Below are 15935 nucleotides of genomic sequence, written 5' to 3' on the forward strand. Positions count from 1 at the left end.
CAAAATCAAAACCACAAATACATGACTGGGGAACATGCAAGAGACCTATAGCGGCTCTTCAAACATCACAGGAGTATTCAAAAGACAGACGTCCTTACAGACACTAAGCTAGGATGGCAGTGACACCCCTGGGTGCCCCGCGGTGCTCCCTCAGGGACCCCAGGAGAGTCGCTGAAGTTTCTCATCTTCACACAGAATCGCGTTCGTGTATGCATTTGTCCCCTTCTTTTAAAAAACAAAAAACAAAAAAGTTGCTTTTTGTTTCCACTTGACACAGCGAAGGAAAAGAAAAAAAAAAAAAAAATATATATATATATATATATATAAATCCACAGGGACCAGGAGGCTCTCCACACCTCCAGCCCCTCCCGGTGGTGGGCCTGGCTGGAAGTTGCCTGGGACCTAAACGTTTCCACTCCCACCCCCAACCGAGCTCCCCCACCCCCACCCCACCCGCGGCTCTGGGGCTAGATCCAGGATACAGAAACATTGCTAAGAAGCCAAGGCGCCAAGGCCTGGCTCTAGAACGTTCTGTCCAGGGAGGCCGGCACCCCTGGCCCCTATGACCGCCAAAGGGAACGGCTACTCCCCCCCTCCCGCCCCCGCGCGCCGAGGCAGGCACGCTGGCTTCTTGGCCATCCCACAAAGTGCACGGCAGACTGGACTGGACTGGAATGGGCAGAATCCGGGGCGCGGGGCTCTAGGGGGACGAGCTGCGGGACCGGTCGGGCTTGGCCTCCAGGCCGCTGACCAGCCGCTGGATGCTCTGCAGTTCGCTGGTGGCCGCCTCCTTGTCGGCGCACAGCTTGGGCGACAAGGACACGGAGCTGGACGACAGCGTGGAGGAGCGGCTGTTCAGTTCCGAGCCCGAATCCACGGCCCCCGAGGCCGGGCTGGCGGCCAGGGCGGCGGCTTTGGCGTCCAGGGGCCCCGCGGCCGCGGCCATAGACGGCAGCGCGGTGCTGAGCAGGCCGCTGCTGTCGGGGACCGGCACGGGGATGGAGTAGGGGCTGTAGCGCAGCCGCGGGCGCATGCTGTTCAGGTTGAGGAAGGGGTGGCGGTGCACCGAGCTGGAAGCGGCCGCCGCCGCCATGTACGTGTACGGGTAAGGGAACAGGCTCCCGAACGGCGCCATGGCCAGGCCCTGCGGAGGAAGAGCGCACGCAGGGAGTCAGCCGAGCCAGCAGGCCGCGCCCACCGCCCACCGCCCTCGCCGGGATCCCTGGGTCTTTTGGAGGCTGGGGGTGGGGGCTCCGCTCCAGTCTTAGCCGGGTCACCCCTGCCCCCAGGGAGGTGGCAGGTAATTGGCACACTTCTTGGAACCAGCGCGCACACAGAGCGCCCGGGGACAGGCCCGCGGGGAATCTCTCCACGGGGTAAGTCGCGGCATCTGTTAAATGGGACCGCAGAGCGCATGTGCCCCGGAAAGGGGGCTCAACATAAACTGGGGGGGGGGGGATTATCAGACTCTGGGGAGGCAGGGAGGGTTGGCCTCCTTCTCTTAGTCTTTCCTAGAAGTTTTCTAAAAGGGGGGGGATCTTGAGCAAAAGGAAGTGGGGTGGGGAGAGGAGGGAAGGTGCACCTGGGGGCTGGGAAGCAGGAGGGCCGCGCTCAGCTGGGGCTGCGGGACGTACAATGCAGGGTCCCAGGCCCAGGCCAGTTCCCCCTGTACCAGGTCTCAGGACACCATCAGTGCCCCTGGGTGCACCTTTCCCGGCCCACCTGTGTCGGGGCTGCCAGGAGAAGCCAGCCAGAGCTGGGAGGAGCCCAGGAAAGCCAGAGGCCGGCTCTTGTCTGCGCGCCCTCCCCCCTGGGCAGGGGAGGCGGCTCCTGCTCCAGCCTCTTTGGCCCGGAGAAGGGAGACGAATGCAGGCAGACAAAACAAAGGCGAGAGCCGCGGGGAGCCTCGGAGAACCTCTCTCCGGCCTCAGAGCAATTGCGGTGGCCTGCCCTGCCGCCCCGTACCGGCACAGCTGTGGGACCAGACGCACACGCCTGCCGCAGCCCCTGCCGGGCCCTCTCCGCTGACATTCCCCACCTGCGCACCAACCATTAACCCTTCACGGAACAGGCTGGGCTGCCCGGGCTGGAAAGGCTTCAAGGCCTAAGAGGGAACTCCCATCCAGGGAGCAACACCCCCCACCCCTGGCCCCCCGCCCGGTCCCTGTTCCCAAGAGATGGATGGGGCTGGGAGACACTGCAGCCCTGCAAAGGCTGAGATGGAGTCAGCTCTGCCAGGTGCCGGCTGTGTGACCTTGGGCAAGTTACTTGACATCTCTGGACCTCTCCCCCTCCATCTGAAAATCAGCTCATCCCAGTATCACGGGAGGGTTGGACCAAGCAAGTAGGAATAGACCAAGAACCTGCTCCCTTGCTACTCCCCCGGAAACAGATTTTCCTGGTGGGGAGGGGCCGGGTGAGGTCAAGAGGGGACAGATGAGCCCAGCACCTAGTCCTGGATCAGTCGTGACAATAATGAAGCTGCCAGACAAGGGGGCTGGGGGGAGGGCCCGGAATCCCAGGGCAGAGGGACCAGAGCCAGTGGGGGAGGGGAGCATAAATACCTGGGAAGCCAAGACGTGCTGCTGGAGGTGGAAAGGCAGCGTGGCGGCCGAGGCCCCGGACAGCCCCTGCGCCGCGGCCGCAGAGGCCATGGCGGTGGAATCCAAGCCCGACACACCGGTGGAGGCCCCGGACACGGTGGCCAGCAGGGGCCCCATGCCAGCCGCCATGCTGGAGAAGGCGCCCCCCATGGCGAACTGGCCGGGGTGCAGGAAGAGCGGGTGCCCGTTGAAGAACTGCTGGCCGGCGAGGCCCGGGGCGAAGCCGAGGCCGGGCAGCGGGCCTTGGGCCAGGTGCGCGGCGGCCGCGTCCGTCTGCACCGACAGCGGCGCGAAGGCCTCCTTGCCCGGCGGCGCGCGCGCCTCCTCCAGCTTGGACGTGGCCGCGCCGTCGCGGCCCGGGCTGCGGCGCTCCTCGGCGCCCAGGCCGCGGGTGCTGGACGAGATGGTGGCCGGGCTGTGGCGCGAGTCGGGCGACGCCTTGTCGGGCCGCCCACTGTCCCGGGGCCGGCCGCTCGCCTCGGCGGCTGCGAAGAGGTGCGCCTTGCCCCCGGGGCTGCCCTTGTCGCGGCCCGGCTCCTCCGACGTGGTGGTGGAGATCCTGGCTGCTTCGCAGGCCTCGGGGCCGTGGTCCTCTTTGCTCTCGGCCTCGGCGTCGCTCTCCCCCTCGCTGGGACACAGATCTGCAGTGGGAGGAGGAACGGGGCAGCCTAAAGTTAGGGCCTGAGCGCCAACGCAGGCCAGGGCGCCCCTGGCTCCCAAGTCTGAATCCCACCCAGCTTCCAGGCTCGGCAACCCTGGGGGAGCCCCTCATCCTCGCCGCACCTCAGTCTACTCATCCACAAAATGGGGATAAGGATCCTGAACAACTAGTGGAGTTCTTAAGCTCACAAGGAATCTCCAGTTTGGTGTGGAGCTTGTTCCCCCACCCCCACTCCAGGGGCAGCTCTCTTGTTATCATGAACCTGACTTCTGCTTGTGCGAGGGTCCATGGCCCTCCTACTGTACCAGCAAAAGCTGTGGCATGTGTTTCTCCATCGTGCTGCAGATCGACTTGAAGAATAAAAAACGGATTTGCTAATTTGCTCTGAAACTCACAGCTGGACCACAGCCAGCCACTTGGAAGCGGCACCTTCCACGAGTGTGTGGATTGTTGGGGAGAACCCTGCTGTCTGAACTGGAATAAAATTCAGGCCCCTCTCTGTCCTCCCATGCTCACCCCCCAACACACACACACACACAGCCTCCATGTGTCTGTCCCAGCCGGGCAGAGATGGGCGCTCCGAGCCTGCCTGGGGACAAGCAGACAATCACAGGCTCTTTTTTGCTCTCACCACACCCTCTGTGGGTGTCCGACCAGAGAAGAAAAAAAAGGGCCCTGGTTTATGTTTAAAGCTTAACCGGACTGAAGACATGAGCTGCTATTGTTATTACACTTACAAACAGGTTCCTTCTGGTCCAGGGCGCGCGGGCCAGCTTGCTCTTTTAACACAGGAAGCCCACTGGGGCTCTGAACTCTCTCTGCCAGCCCCACCCCTGACCCCAGTGGGTCTCCCACCCAGGTCGGTGTGCTCTGGAGCTGGTGCAGGCCCTGCCCAAATTCCCTGCTGCTGGGGGGGTGGGGGGTCAGAGACTCTTGGTTTGGAGGGAGGGAGGTGGAAGGGAGAGAGAAACTTTAGGAAGAGGCATAAATACCCCCACCCCCAGCCCAACCAGGCTTTGGGGGCTGAGGTTTTGAGGTCTCCAGTACCTAGGGGCCCTTGGGGAGGGACACACCCCAGGGGCCACCTGTCTGGAAGGCACTCCCAAGGGTGAGTGCCAGGGCCTGTGCCTTTTCCCTGCACCACGGTCAATGCAGGGGCCCAGACTCACCTTTGAGGTTCGAGGTCCCCACCGTGGAGACGGCGGGAGAAGAGGCTTGAGCGAAGCAGTTGAAGGCGGCCTGTTCGCTGGAGGACTCATCCGAGGTCCCGTTCTCTTTTTTGTGTCTTTCATCAAACACTCGCATGGACTGCAGGGTGAGCTGCTTCCTGTAGCAGAAGCCCCCACTCAGCGTCACAGAACGCGACCCCCGGCCCCCTTCCTGGCTTCCTCCCCATCCCAGGGCAGGCATGCACACACCTCACCTTGCCTGCACGCCACCCAGGGGCCACCCCAACTCCCTGAACTCTGCTGCCCAGGGCAACCCACAGACCCTCTGTCCAGGCTGAGAGGAAGCAGGAATGAATGAATTCAAGATCAAATTCAAGATCAGGGCTCCATCAGGGAAAGGTCTGTGCGCTTTTGTCTGCAGGAGCACAGGGGGGTGGCAGCCTCACAGAGCAAGAGGGGATGGAGGTGTCTGGCCCTGGGGAACACCAGCTCAGCAGTCCTCGGCTCAGCCTAGCAAACCCTTGCAGGGCTGGGGGAGGAAGCGCTTATTTCATGGTGCACTTTACTGTAACCGTTTCAGCAGCACATTAATTGGAGTAAAAATTTATTTAGATGTTAGAAATTATTTTTAATGCCTATCCCCTCAAGGGAATAGGTGAAAAATTGAGGGTGATTTTCTGGATTTTAGAAATTCTTTGACTACGGGTGGGGGAAGGGAGGGCTTCGTGCACACACACTCCCCAGCTGTCTACTTAATGCAAAATGATACATGGGCCCCTGAAGGAGGGCGGGAGCCACAGGCTGCTCAGGGGTCCCCAGCTCTGCCTGATGGCATTTGGAAGGCAAGAGTACAAAAATTCCACACCATCTGTGAATATTTGGTTCTGTCCTGGGACCAACCCAGGAGGAACTTCCATTAATTAGGAACTAATAAGTGTCCTTATATAATCTGTGAGCCTTGATACTTTTTCTCCCAGAAATAACCGTGGCGTAGCCCAGTTAATTTCCTTCAAAGTAATAATGCATAAAAATGTGTGGTGGCCCAAGGGGACTGAGTTATCTTCTACCCACTCTTCCCAATAATTCATTTCGAATACTTGAAAGCTGGGCCCCAGAGAAGTGGCGCTTTCTCGAAATTATCTGAGAATGGAGTCCTCGTCCCAACTCACCTTTTTTCTCTCCGCCCATTTCCAGTGTCCCGGAAACCTTTTGCGAAAGGGTTATTGTCTATTTTTAACTGAGTTATCTAGAGGAGGAAACAGCAAGAGAGAGAGAGAAACATTGGCCTCAGATTCTGGGAGGTTTCTGGAGTCTTGCCCCCCAACCCAAGAGCCTCCTGGGATGGGGCAGGGGCAGGAGAAAGGGGGCTAAGATGGTGGCAGGAGTTTGGAGGGGGCCGTGGAGACACCACAAGGAACCCTACCAAGATTCTATCTTCCCTAGGAGGCCAAACCAAGGATTCCAGGCTAAAAGGACCCAAATAAGTTATTTTCTTTGGGCAGCTGAGAGCTTGGGTTTAGAAACAAAAACATCATCGAAATTGTCCACAGGAACAACCTGTAGCTCTTCAAATTGTGCTTTTACTGGGATTTCTTTATCCAGAGCAATTAATCATAAAATATATTGTGATGTTCTCCCCTACCTTCTCACTCACACACACACACACACACACACAGCATACACTCCAACCTTTTCCATAATCTAATAAAATGATTTATGGGACTTCACTACTCTTGTGCTGGAGTGAGTTTGATTTTTTTTTTTTTTTTTTTTTTTTTTTTTGCTGGGGGTGGGAGGAGTGGTTTGAGGAATTACAATATTGACAATTACAGATTTAAAAGGACGGAGTGACCACTGGGAACATTTGTTTTCATTTATTTTCTCTGCCACCGCCATTAGGTGGAGAAGGCCCGCGGCCCCTTTGTCTGATCTGATCAAAAATGCTGCATTTTATTATTACATTAACAACTGAGTTTCCCAGGAATCCGGGTGCAGAGGGAGCTAGCACTTTGCAGGCTGAGGAAATAGGCTGTAATATGGAAGCTTTCAAATCCCTTCCACAGAGTCACTCAGGGATGGGACAGGGCCCCTTGGGTGGGGTCTTGTTCTTGGAAAGCACTGCTGAGAGCAGGAACTTCAGAAGGGGTCCAGACTTAGGGAACCCTCCCGTCCTGTGTCCCCGGGGACAGTGGGCTTGCAGAAAGCGAGGGGCTGTCAGCTCGCGGGCACTCCGCACTTGCACAAGTTGAAGAGCAGGGGTCCCCAGCCCCTGTCCAGCTGCAAACTGGTGGAGCGGCAGCAAGGGGCGCTCTCTGTGTCTCTTACGGTCTACACCCGGGCCTTTAGGCCACGGGAGCTCTAGACTCCAAGGGCTGCCCCATCGGAGGCTCTGTCTTCCTTCAGACTCCAGGGGAAAGAAAACTTCTGATGAAGTGGGGACTTTGACCGTGTAAACTGAGAAGCAGGACTGTGATCAGGGGAGGTTATTCCAACCACGCAAGCACGCACGTACGCACACGCACGCACACATCATAAAAAAACACAGCAGCATAAAAGGTAATAAAAACCAGACCAACTACTCGGGATTTCTGGGGAGCAGAGCTGGTCTCCACTAGGACGCTCCTTCCAGGATTCCCAGGGGCTTTTGCCTTAAATTGTTAGCTGATTCCTTGGGAACCTGATTTCTGGATCCTTCTTCCTGAAGAGGGAAGAGGATGAACAAAGTCTGGAGGAGCGGCGAGGGAGAGGGCGGGGTTTGGGAGGGTGGATCGGGGGCGACCGTGGGCACAGGAGCCTCTTCCTGGCGCAACTGGCTTAGTGTTTTAAAAATCAGCATTGGCTTCTTAGCTGCTGGGGTTTTATTTTGTTTTATTTTGTTCCCTTCCCCGCCCCCACTATGAAGTGCCAGCTCCCCTTTCTCCCAGATACCGACCGCACACACAAGGAAGGTCAGAGCCCCAGAGCAAGCTCAAGACGCACAACCCCCTCTCTGGTAACTTTCTCGGTCGGATGCAGGGCAGCTGAAGGGGGAGGAGAAAGACCATCCTTGGAAAGAAAGCCCCTCGGTTACCTTATCATTCTGGTATGCAGTCACGGCGATGAACTCGGTTTCGGGAAACAAGTACGTCCGAAATGTACTATAAGGGAGTTTCAGGATGTCATTGGCTCTTACGATGTGGAACCGCGGCTGGTATTTGTGCATGGAGTTCAGTATGGTCTGCGGGGGGAGCAGGGACGGGGAAATACACACACACAAACACACACACACAAACAAAAGATTTAGCAAGACAGGCGGGGTCTCCCCAGCCCCTGCCTCAAAGCCATCTTCCCACCGCAGGGTGCCACGCTTGGCCCGAGCCCACCTCCTGGGAGTACCTCCTCGGGTACATTCGGATCTTATCTATCAGAGAATCCAAACCATGGTACCTCGATTTCCACAGGGTCCCCCCCCACCCTCGCCAGCTAAGGTGCATTGGCACCTTGAACCCTAGCCTACCTGAGTACCAAAACTATAATTCCCCTGCCACGTTGCGTGATCGCTTGGGAAGGCCAAAGTCTTAAAAGATAGAGAAAAACATGCATTTTAATTTACAAAATGATTCAGTGCTTATAAGCGCCCACTAATTGACGCGCCCAATCCACTTAAAGCCCTGAACGACTGAACTCCAGAGTGGAATCTTTATGCCTTAATCAAATCAAGTGCTTCAAATGCAATTCCTGCCCGCTGAAGATATTTTCGTGCCATTCACGTCTTCCCGGGCCTGATCTCCATGCCTCCCCTTCGCTTATCACTGTTTATTTTATTGAAATGCTGGGGAGGGGTGGCGGCAGGGGCGAAAGGGCCTTTGCCTGACTCTTGCGGGCCACCCCAGTTCTCACCAAGTATCTAAGCATTCCCACGCCGAGCGCGCGGACGGATGCACTACACACACACACACACACACACACACGCATGCACACACCATGTTTCTACCAAGGATCTCGGGCCTCGTCTCCGGGAAACCTAACTCTCACCTAAGCCCCAATTATTTTCTCCTAGGAGAGAGTCAATTTCTAAAAATGTCCTTACACCCTTTAGCCGACATGGGCAAGGCTCAGAAGTGCAAACCCTCCCAAGAAATAACAGGGCTGGTTTCAAAACGCCACCGGCAGGTTTTCTCTTTACAACAAAACAGATCCTTCGCGCGGAAACTGACTCTAGGGCTTTGGTTTTTCTTTTTCTTTTTTCTTTCTTTCTTTTTTTTAACCCTCACTGTCAGGTCAGGCAGCCATCTACCAAGGATCTGGGATCGGGAGAGACACACAAGCCCGAGCAAAACAGCAGGCCTCCCGTGACCCATACAGCAACCGGGAGTCCTGGTTTCGGGGCAGATCGAACGAGTTTGCTTGTGTTCAAGCAGAACTCTGGGGAAAGCGAGGCAGAGAAAAGGCTCTGGCTGACAAGTGGAATGAGACTTACAAATCCATGTTTGTCCGAGATGTTGTTGGTGAGTTTCAGTTTGTGGAAGGTAACCACTTTGGACATCCACTGCTCTCCGGTGGCAGGACTGTCCGGATGAATGTACATCCTTTTGGGCATCTCCGGGTCTGCCTTGCCTGCCACCATCCACCGCGAATTGTGGAATTTATATCGGCAGTCATCCGCAGCTATTATATCCATCAGCAAAATGTATTTGGCTTTTTTATCGAGTCCTGAACATCTCACTTTAAATGGAGGAAACATTCGCCTACAATGGGAAAGAATTGGAAAAAAAAAAAAAAAAAGGAGGAGAAAGAAAAAATAACAAAAGAAAAAGAGCGAGAAATCACTCAGAAGCTTGGGTTTGATTTCATCCTGAAATGTGTTAACCAAGTTTAAAACTTCCCACTGTGATGGCACACATCTGTTTTTCCCAAATAGTGCAACGGGGTTCAACATCATCCATTTCCACCCCGAAGCATTCAACACGTCCAATGGCTCCAGTCCCAGGACCCAACACAGATGCACCCTCTAATAATCTTTCTTCTTTTTTTTCCCCCCCTCGCAGGACTGCGAAGCCTGCCGCCCCCCTTTTTAGGCCTGTGCCTTTTTCTGTAGGTCGCTAAAGCGAAAACAGCTCGGGGTAGGATTGCGGTGACATGCGCTCACCCCAGGCCAGACTCTGCCAGCACCTATACCCGAGAAAAAAATGCTACACTTCCCCCAGGACACGGGGCATCAGGTGGCACCCTCCCTGCCGCTGGCCCAGCCGAGCTGGGAGTCCCGCTCTGGCGAAATGAAACCGGACTTAGGAAGTTCTCACTCCGAGCTTCCCCTAGCGGGCTGGACTCCCAGGCCTCACACAACCCGGCTGTCGGCTGCCTGTCGATACAGGGATCCGGGGGGCTCCGCCGGCTGCCCGGCTCAAGTCCCCAGGCCCGTCCACGCCGGCCAGCCGGGGGTACCACATTGCTGCTGATCGCACGGGAGTGTTGGCAGTTCCCAGAAGGGAAGCCCTTCGCTGTGGAAACTGCCTAAATGTGCTGTGGCTTTGCGGAACACATGGTGCCAAACCCTGGTCTCACTTTGGAAGGAGACAGGAAGTTGAAGACATCAAGGGGGGATTTTATATATACATATAAATATATATATATATGGTTTTCTTTTAAATCCTTTCCTCTTTACGTCCGACTTCCATGCTGTTTTTAAAATCTGATTTTTAAAGGATAGTCAATCGCAGGCAAGCGTTGGGCCGGGGCAAGGAGTTGGAAACCTCAAGCAAAACACGGGGTAGGACACTCGCACCGGCCCAAGTGGTGTGCACAGCCTGGCTGGCTCCTCGGGTCTGCGAGCATAATCTTAATTATCCAAAATTGCCTGTTGAACTCTCCCTCCGGTCACGGACATGTGAGGCCAACAGCTCCAGCCGTCCTTAGATTTCGTCCTGACCCCTGGCAGCAGGGGCTGCGGCCCCCTCACACCCAGAGGCCCCCAAACTGCAGAAGGGCAAGTGGGGAGAGAGGGACAGGCCTCCCACTCCCAAGCATAAGATTTGCACCCTCCCCGGCTCCCCGAACAAAATGAAACAGCCACAGGAGACAACAATCACAAAGCAGTCAACGGGATCGGGATCCGGAGCGGAGTGAGGGCTTCTTCGGGGGGATAGGGGGTTTCTGCCTCTCTGCAGGGAACCCCAAACCTCTGAGGGGGTGGGAGGAATCCTGTCTGCCCCGTAAGGAGCCCTGCCGGCGCCCAGGTAAGCCCAATGGCCCGCCGTGGAGACAGGGCCCCGGAGTCTCTGCACACTCGGCGCAAGCAGCTAAGTTTTCGCCCCAGCCGTAAGGACTGGCAAACCAGCTTCCTGGGAGGAGAGGGGGGGAGAGGAGCCTCCAGGGCCTCCGGCTAGGGGGCCTCCGTGGCCTGGGCGCTTACCTTCCCGACTTGGTAATGACCATCTCGGTGCCCCGCTTGTGGAACTGATCCCAGAGCTCTTTGGCCTCCAGGTGCACCTTGGGGTCGTCTTCCACCTCCTCTTCGGGCTCCATGGTCTTAAGAGGCCTCAGGTGCGCCTGCGGCCCCAGGGACGAGAAGGGGATGCCGGTCTCGGCCGCCCCTACCAACTGATCCATGATGGGCTTGGCCAGCGCGCCGGGCAGCGAGAGCGCCGCGGCGCCGGTGGGCGGCAGCGTGAGCGCGGGGAAGAAGGGCGGCTGGTGCCCCAGCACCGCGCTCATGGCGAAGTCCGGCGCCCGGTGAGGCAGAAAAGGGTGGTAGGCCATGCTCGTCCCAGGGATCACCGGATCTCTCATGGAGAGGTTCATGCACTCCGGGCGGGCCCCAGTCCGCGGCGGCTGCTGCTGGTGAGCTTTTGGTTTCTGGTCTTTTGGTTTCTTGTTTTGTTGTTCAACAGCAGCACATAGTTTTTGTTGTGGTGGTTGTTTAAAAAAAAAAAAAGCCAAAAAAAAAAAAAAAAGAAATCACAACGAAAGCACTTCAAAGGGAGGGGAGGGAAGTGCGTTTCGCAGCCAGAGCTAGAGAGGAGGAGGCGAGCGCCCGGGAGACATAGTCGCCGGCGAGTCCGTCCCCGCTGCCGCCGCTCCTGCAGGTCGCTCTCAGAGGCCGGAGGCGCGGGCAGGGTCTGCGCTCGCGCCCGAGCCCCGCCGCTGCAGCCCCGGGTCCCCGGCGTCCCGCCCCAGCCCCCGGGTCCTTTGTTGCCAGTGCGGTCGGCGCTCCTGGAAGTCTTTCCACCTTCTCCCCCGCCCCCCTGGCTCGCTCTCTCCCTCTCCCTCTCCGGGGGCCCGGCTTTCGCCCGGAGCGAGCGAGCTGCAAAAGTCTCTCCTGGGGGCGGGGAGGGGAAAAAAATTTAAAAAAATGAAAATCAATGCGATGGACCCCCCCTCGAGCAGCGCCGTCCGAACTCGAGCTGCGCCCAGGCTGCGGCTCGCCCTCCTGCGCTGAGCGCCTCCGCAGGCTGTCTCGGGCTCCGTCCCAGTCTTGCCGTACTTTCTCGGCCGGGCCTCTCTCGCTTCCTCGTCCTACAACGTGAGCGAATTCGCTTCCTAAATCTGCGTCCAGGCGCGCAGGCTAGGCAGGATTCAGCGGGCAATATGGAGAGGAGGGGGCGAGAGAGAAGAGAGAGAGAGAGGAGAGAGAGAGAGCGCGGCGAGCCGGCGTGGAGAGGGAGGGCGCGCGAGAGAGCGAGCGGAGCTCCGCGCCTCCCTGCTCGGCCTCCGAACTCCCCGGGGCGTCTGCTCCGCGGCTCTAGAAGCTGGGGTTGCGCGGTGGGCCGCGGGGAGCCGGAGGCCTCTTGATTGGCTCTTTGACGCTTTCGGACCAATTGTGTCGCTGCATAGGCGTGGTTTTCACAGGTCGAGTGCTGGGGGACAGAGCCGAGTTATAAAAAGAAGGTGTCGGAAACGGTAACGTCGCTGCGCCGCACCGGTCCTACTGCCTGTCCCGTGAATATGTCAACACGATCCGAGGGCGGGCGGGAGCCGCCGCGCGCGCCCCGAAGTCGCCTCTAGGTGGCCGATCCCGAGGTCGCCGCAGCCCCCGAGCGCGCTCGCGCCCGCTCAGCCCACGTCTGAAATGCCTGGGTCCTCCAGCCCCGGCTCCCCGGGAGGAGGCAGGGCCTGGGAGGAAGGGGGAGGGAGCGAGGGAGGGAGGGAGGGAGCGGGCGGGCGAGCCAGCCCGGCCGCGAAGGCGGAGAGCGCTCCCGGGCGCCGGGCAGGGGCGCTCGCCTCTCGCGCGCGCGTCTCGCTCTCCGGCCGCCGCGGCCCGGTCTCTTCTCCGGCCCTCGCTCTTTCCCCCTCCCCCGGCCCCGGGCGAGCCGAGCCGGCAGCCGAGCCTCCCCGCGAGCTGCCATTCGGCCGCTGCGCGCAACAAAAGCCGGCGGCAGCAGAGACTCCGGGCGTGCGCGCTCTGCGGCCCCACGTGGAGCCAAGCTCCGCCTGGCCGCCGCCGAGCGAGTGCCGAGCCCTGGAGTCTCGGCGCCCGGCTTCCTTGCGCCTGAGTCCGGGGACAGACGAGCACCGAGATGTGGCCAGATCTCGGCACGCGCGCGTGGGGGCTCCCTTCTCCCCCGGACCTCACCCGCAGCCATGTGCGGAGGACCCCCACCCGGGGCATTTGTACCAGAACACGCGTCCCCCAAAACACGTACACGCGAACACGTACACAGCCTGCGTGGCTGGCCCTGTCTCTATGCGCACTCCGGGAGACAGATTCTCGTTTGTTTTTTTTTTGGAAATGCATTTGCTAGCCATTTTGCACGCAAGTCCCGTGTTGTGTTCCACGGGGGTGGGGGGGCAGCCAGGGGAGCGGGGTGCAGAGGGGGTGTGCAGAGCCCGCAGTGAGAGCCGAGACTGGGCGGATTCTGGGCCTGCCCCCTCCAGGCCGCTGCCCCCGGCGCTGCCGGCGAGGGGTGGGCGAGTTGCTTGGGGGGAGGTGCGCCAGTCTGGTATCTTCCCCAGGCATCGCGCTTATCTCTCGGTGCCTCAGTTCTTTCTCCACCCGGGCGGGCACTTATCTCGCCTGAAGTCCGGGGGCGAATTTGTAAAACAAACCGTGAATCGCCCCCACCCCGGAGGCGAGGAGCCTGGTTCGAGTTCGGGCAGGGTGGGGGCCTAGGCGGAGGATCCGACCTGGCGCCCAGGTAGTCACTTTGTGCGTCTGCAGCAGCTCCCCTGCCGGGGTCGCTGGATTCCCCCACCCCACCCCACCCCGCCCCACCCCAGAGTGCTGCCTCCTAGGGGGCGGGGCAGGTCGCGAGTTGGGCGACCCTACTCCGATGGAGGGACATCCTGGGGACAGTGTTCTTTTACCCTTCCTGTGATCAGAAGGGAGAAGGGGCCTGGGGGTTCGGAACACGCCCTGGGCCGGGAGCTCCTGAGCCGAGCAGCGCAGTCCTCGGTTACATTTTGCCCTGTGTACCCCCCCCCAAACCCCTAGCCCCCGGAGCCCAAGTGGCAGCGAGCAGAGGCTGAAGATGTGGGCCAACCGCGCCAAGATAGGACAGGCACCTTCCAGGCGACAAGCATCCCCAGCCTCGCATTTTTGCCGCACATGGTTAAGAGCGCTTGGCGCCGGCGCGGAGAATTCCCCGCAGTCACCGGAGGGTTCTGCGAACTCCCTGGCTCGCCATCGCGCTCCTTTCTTTCCCTTTCGTTCTGTCCTCTCTGGTGGCGACAAAAGAGAGAAAAAGGGAAAGAGAGCGCGCGGCCCAGCGCGCCGGCTCCGAACGCTCTCTCCGGCCCCCTTGCGCCCCACCGCACAGGGTGCCAGAAGCCAGGCCTTGTCCCGGTCCCTACGCAGAACACGGTCCCTACGCAGAACACCGAGGTCACCGCAGGGCTTTCGGAGGCAGAAAGCACCCCCTCCCCCCAACAGAGCCTGGGCCTGGGACGGCTTCGCTGCGCTTCCAAGGGCGCCCCCGGAGTCCCCGCTATCTGGTGCTGCGGGCGCTGGCTAGCCCACCGGCTCGGCGTGCGCGTGGAGCGCAGGCGAAGTAGCTGCAGCCACAGGGCACCCACTCCCCTCCTCACCCGCTCGGCTCCCGGAGCGGCCCTATCGCAGCAGAGAGGGTCCTGGGCACTCCGGCCTGCCTCGCCTGGGACCTGGGAGGGGTGCCTGCTGATTTACCTTGTAAATATCTTGACCTAGCTTTGGGCTGCACCCTCGATTGCCTGTTTTTGCCCAGTACCTCGAACTTAACCCTGGGGTCGCTCCAGCGCAACCACGCCTAACCCCCCCCCCCCCCACTGCAGCACAGGAGGGAGGGTGGAGAAGAGGGAAATTTGCGGGTTCTGAATCGAAAACGAGGACATCTTGCTAATGGTCTGCAAACTTCCGCCAATTACGACTGACCTCCCAGACTGGGCCCCAGGAGGCTCCTATTATGCCGGGCCTCTGCCGTAACTCTGGGATCAAAAGCGCGAAGGTGCGAACTCCTCTTGTCTCTGCGCGCCCGCCGGGCCCCCCTCCCGGTGGGTGATAAACCCACTCTGGCGCCGGCCGTGCGCTGGGTGATTAATTTGCGAACAAACAAAAGCGGCCTGGTGGCCACTGCATTCGGGTTAAACATTGGCCAGCGCGCTCCGGAGACTTGTGCCTGGCCTTCGGGACAGCCCAGGACACCGGCTAGTGCGGCCCCGGCTTCGGGCTGCAGCCGCAGGCTCCGCCTAGACTTTTCTTTGCTTCAAACTCTTGCGTCTTCTCTCCTCCTGCCTCACGTTCCACAAACACCGGGAGGTGTTGCAAGGGACTGTTGAAGGGAAAGGGGACCGAATCTTGGGTCCACAAAGGACCCACAGAAAGCTTGATGTCTCCAAAATATTCCCCTATTTTTTCCAAAAAGAACTTCTCTGCATTGCAGGCCTGGGATTTTTTTTTTTTTTAAGGAAAAATAAAAACCACCTCTCTCCATATAGGGTAATGCTTGCAGCCGGCTGAAGGTAAAGGAATAGCATTGCACGGGTAGGCGAGTGTTAAGGGCGTGGGGTCAAGAGCCTGAAATTCAAGGTCGCGCGTGGGAAAAAGGTAACCCAAGCACAGCCAAATCAAGTGTCCTCAGCCAGGCCAGGGATGAGAGCAGGCAAGTTCAACGCCGGGGACACCTCTGCTGGATCCCTCTGTTCCCCTGGGCCGCCACCAGCCTCACCGAGCCCTTTGTGACCGAATGGTGTTTATCTGAAGTTTACAAAAAAAAGGGAGAGGAGTGGGAAAGGCTGGTGGGTAGGCGGGGTCGTTTACTTTGGCAAGTTTGCTGTAAATATTCGCATCAGTGTGTGTGAGGTCTGGCCAGGGCCCGGGACACACTCGTTCCCTCTTCAACTCTCACCCCGGTTCACTGCCGAGTGCCTTTTTGGTGTCGCTAGACTGGGAGTTCTGTTGACACTAGGACCCGTGTGTTCCCCCTGGGGTCTGAGGCCTAACTGAGAACTGTGCTGTGGGGGTCGGCCACCAGGGAGGCCGCCATTGGTCCCCCAGTCCCCGCACCCCATCGCAGCTCTTTGGGTACGACGGGTTTTCGAAACTGACTCAGC

The 15935-nt window shown here is 59.0% G+C and overlaps 1 protein-coding gene across 2 annotated transcripts; it reads right to left on the bottom strand.

Moving 5' to 3' along the window:
• Positions 1 to 461: 461 nt before the first annotated feature.
• TBX3 (T-box transcription factor 3) lies at positions 462 to 12438 on the bottom strand. Of its 2 annotated transcripts, XM_062182174.1 has the most exons (8): positions 10825 to 12438; positions 8893 to 9160; positions 7930 to 7989; positions 7504 to 7650; positions 5603 to 5679; positions 4434 to 4591; positions 2565 to 3244; positions 462 to 1144 (listed from the first exon to the last, which is right to left on the bottom strand). In XM_062182174.1, exons 1-8 carry the CDS (start codon positions 11211 to 11213, stop codon positions 701 to 703), a joined length of 2223 nt encoding a protein of 740 aa, XP_062038158.1. In that variant the 5' UTR covers positions 11214 to 12438; the 3' UTR covers positions 462 to 700. The 2 variants fall into 2 exon arrangements, with proteins under 2 accessions (XP_062038158.1, XP_062038160.1); XM_062182176.1 differs by lacking the exon at positions 7930 to 7989 and having other exon boundaries at positions 10825 to 12436.
• Between the last annotated feature and the right edge of the window lie 3497 nt (positions 12439 to 15935).

The sequence above is a fragment of the Lepus europaeus genome, chromosome 23 (genome assembly GCF_033115175.1).
Source record: "Lepus europaeus isolate LE1 chromosome 23, mLepTim1.pri, whole genome shotgun sequence".
Lineage (NCBI taxonomy): Eukaryota > Metazoa > Chordata > Mammalia > Lagomorpha > Leporidae > Lepus > Lepus europaeus.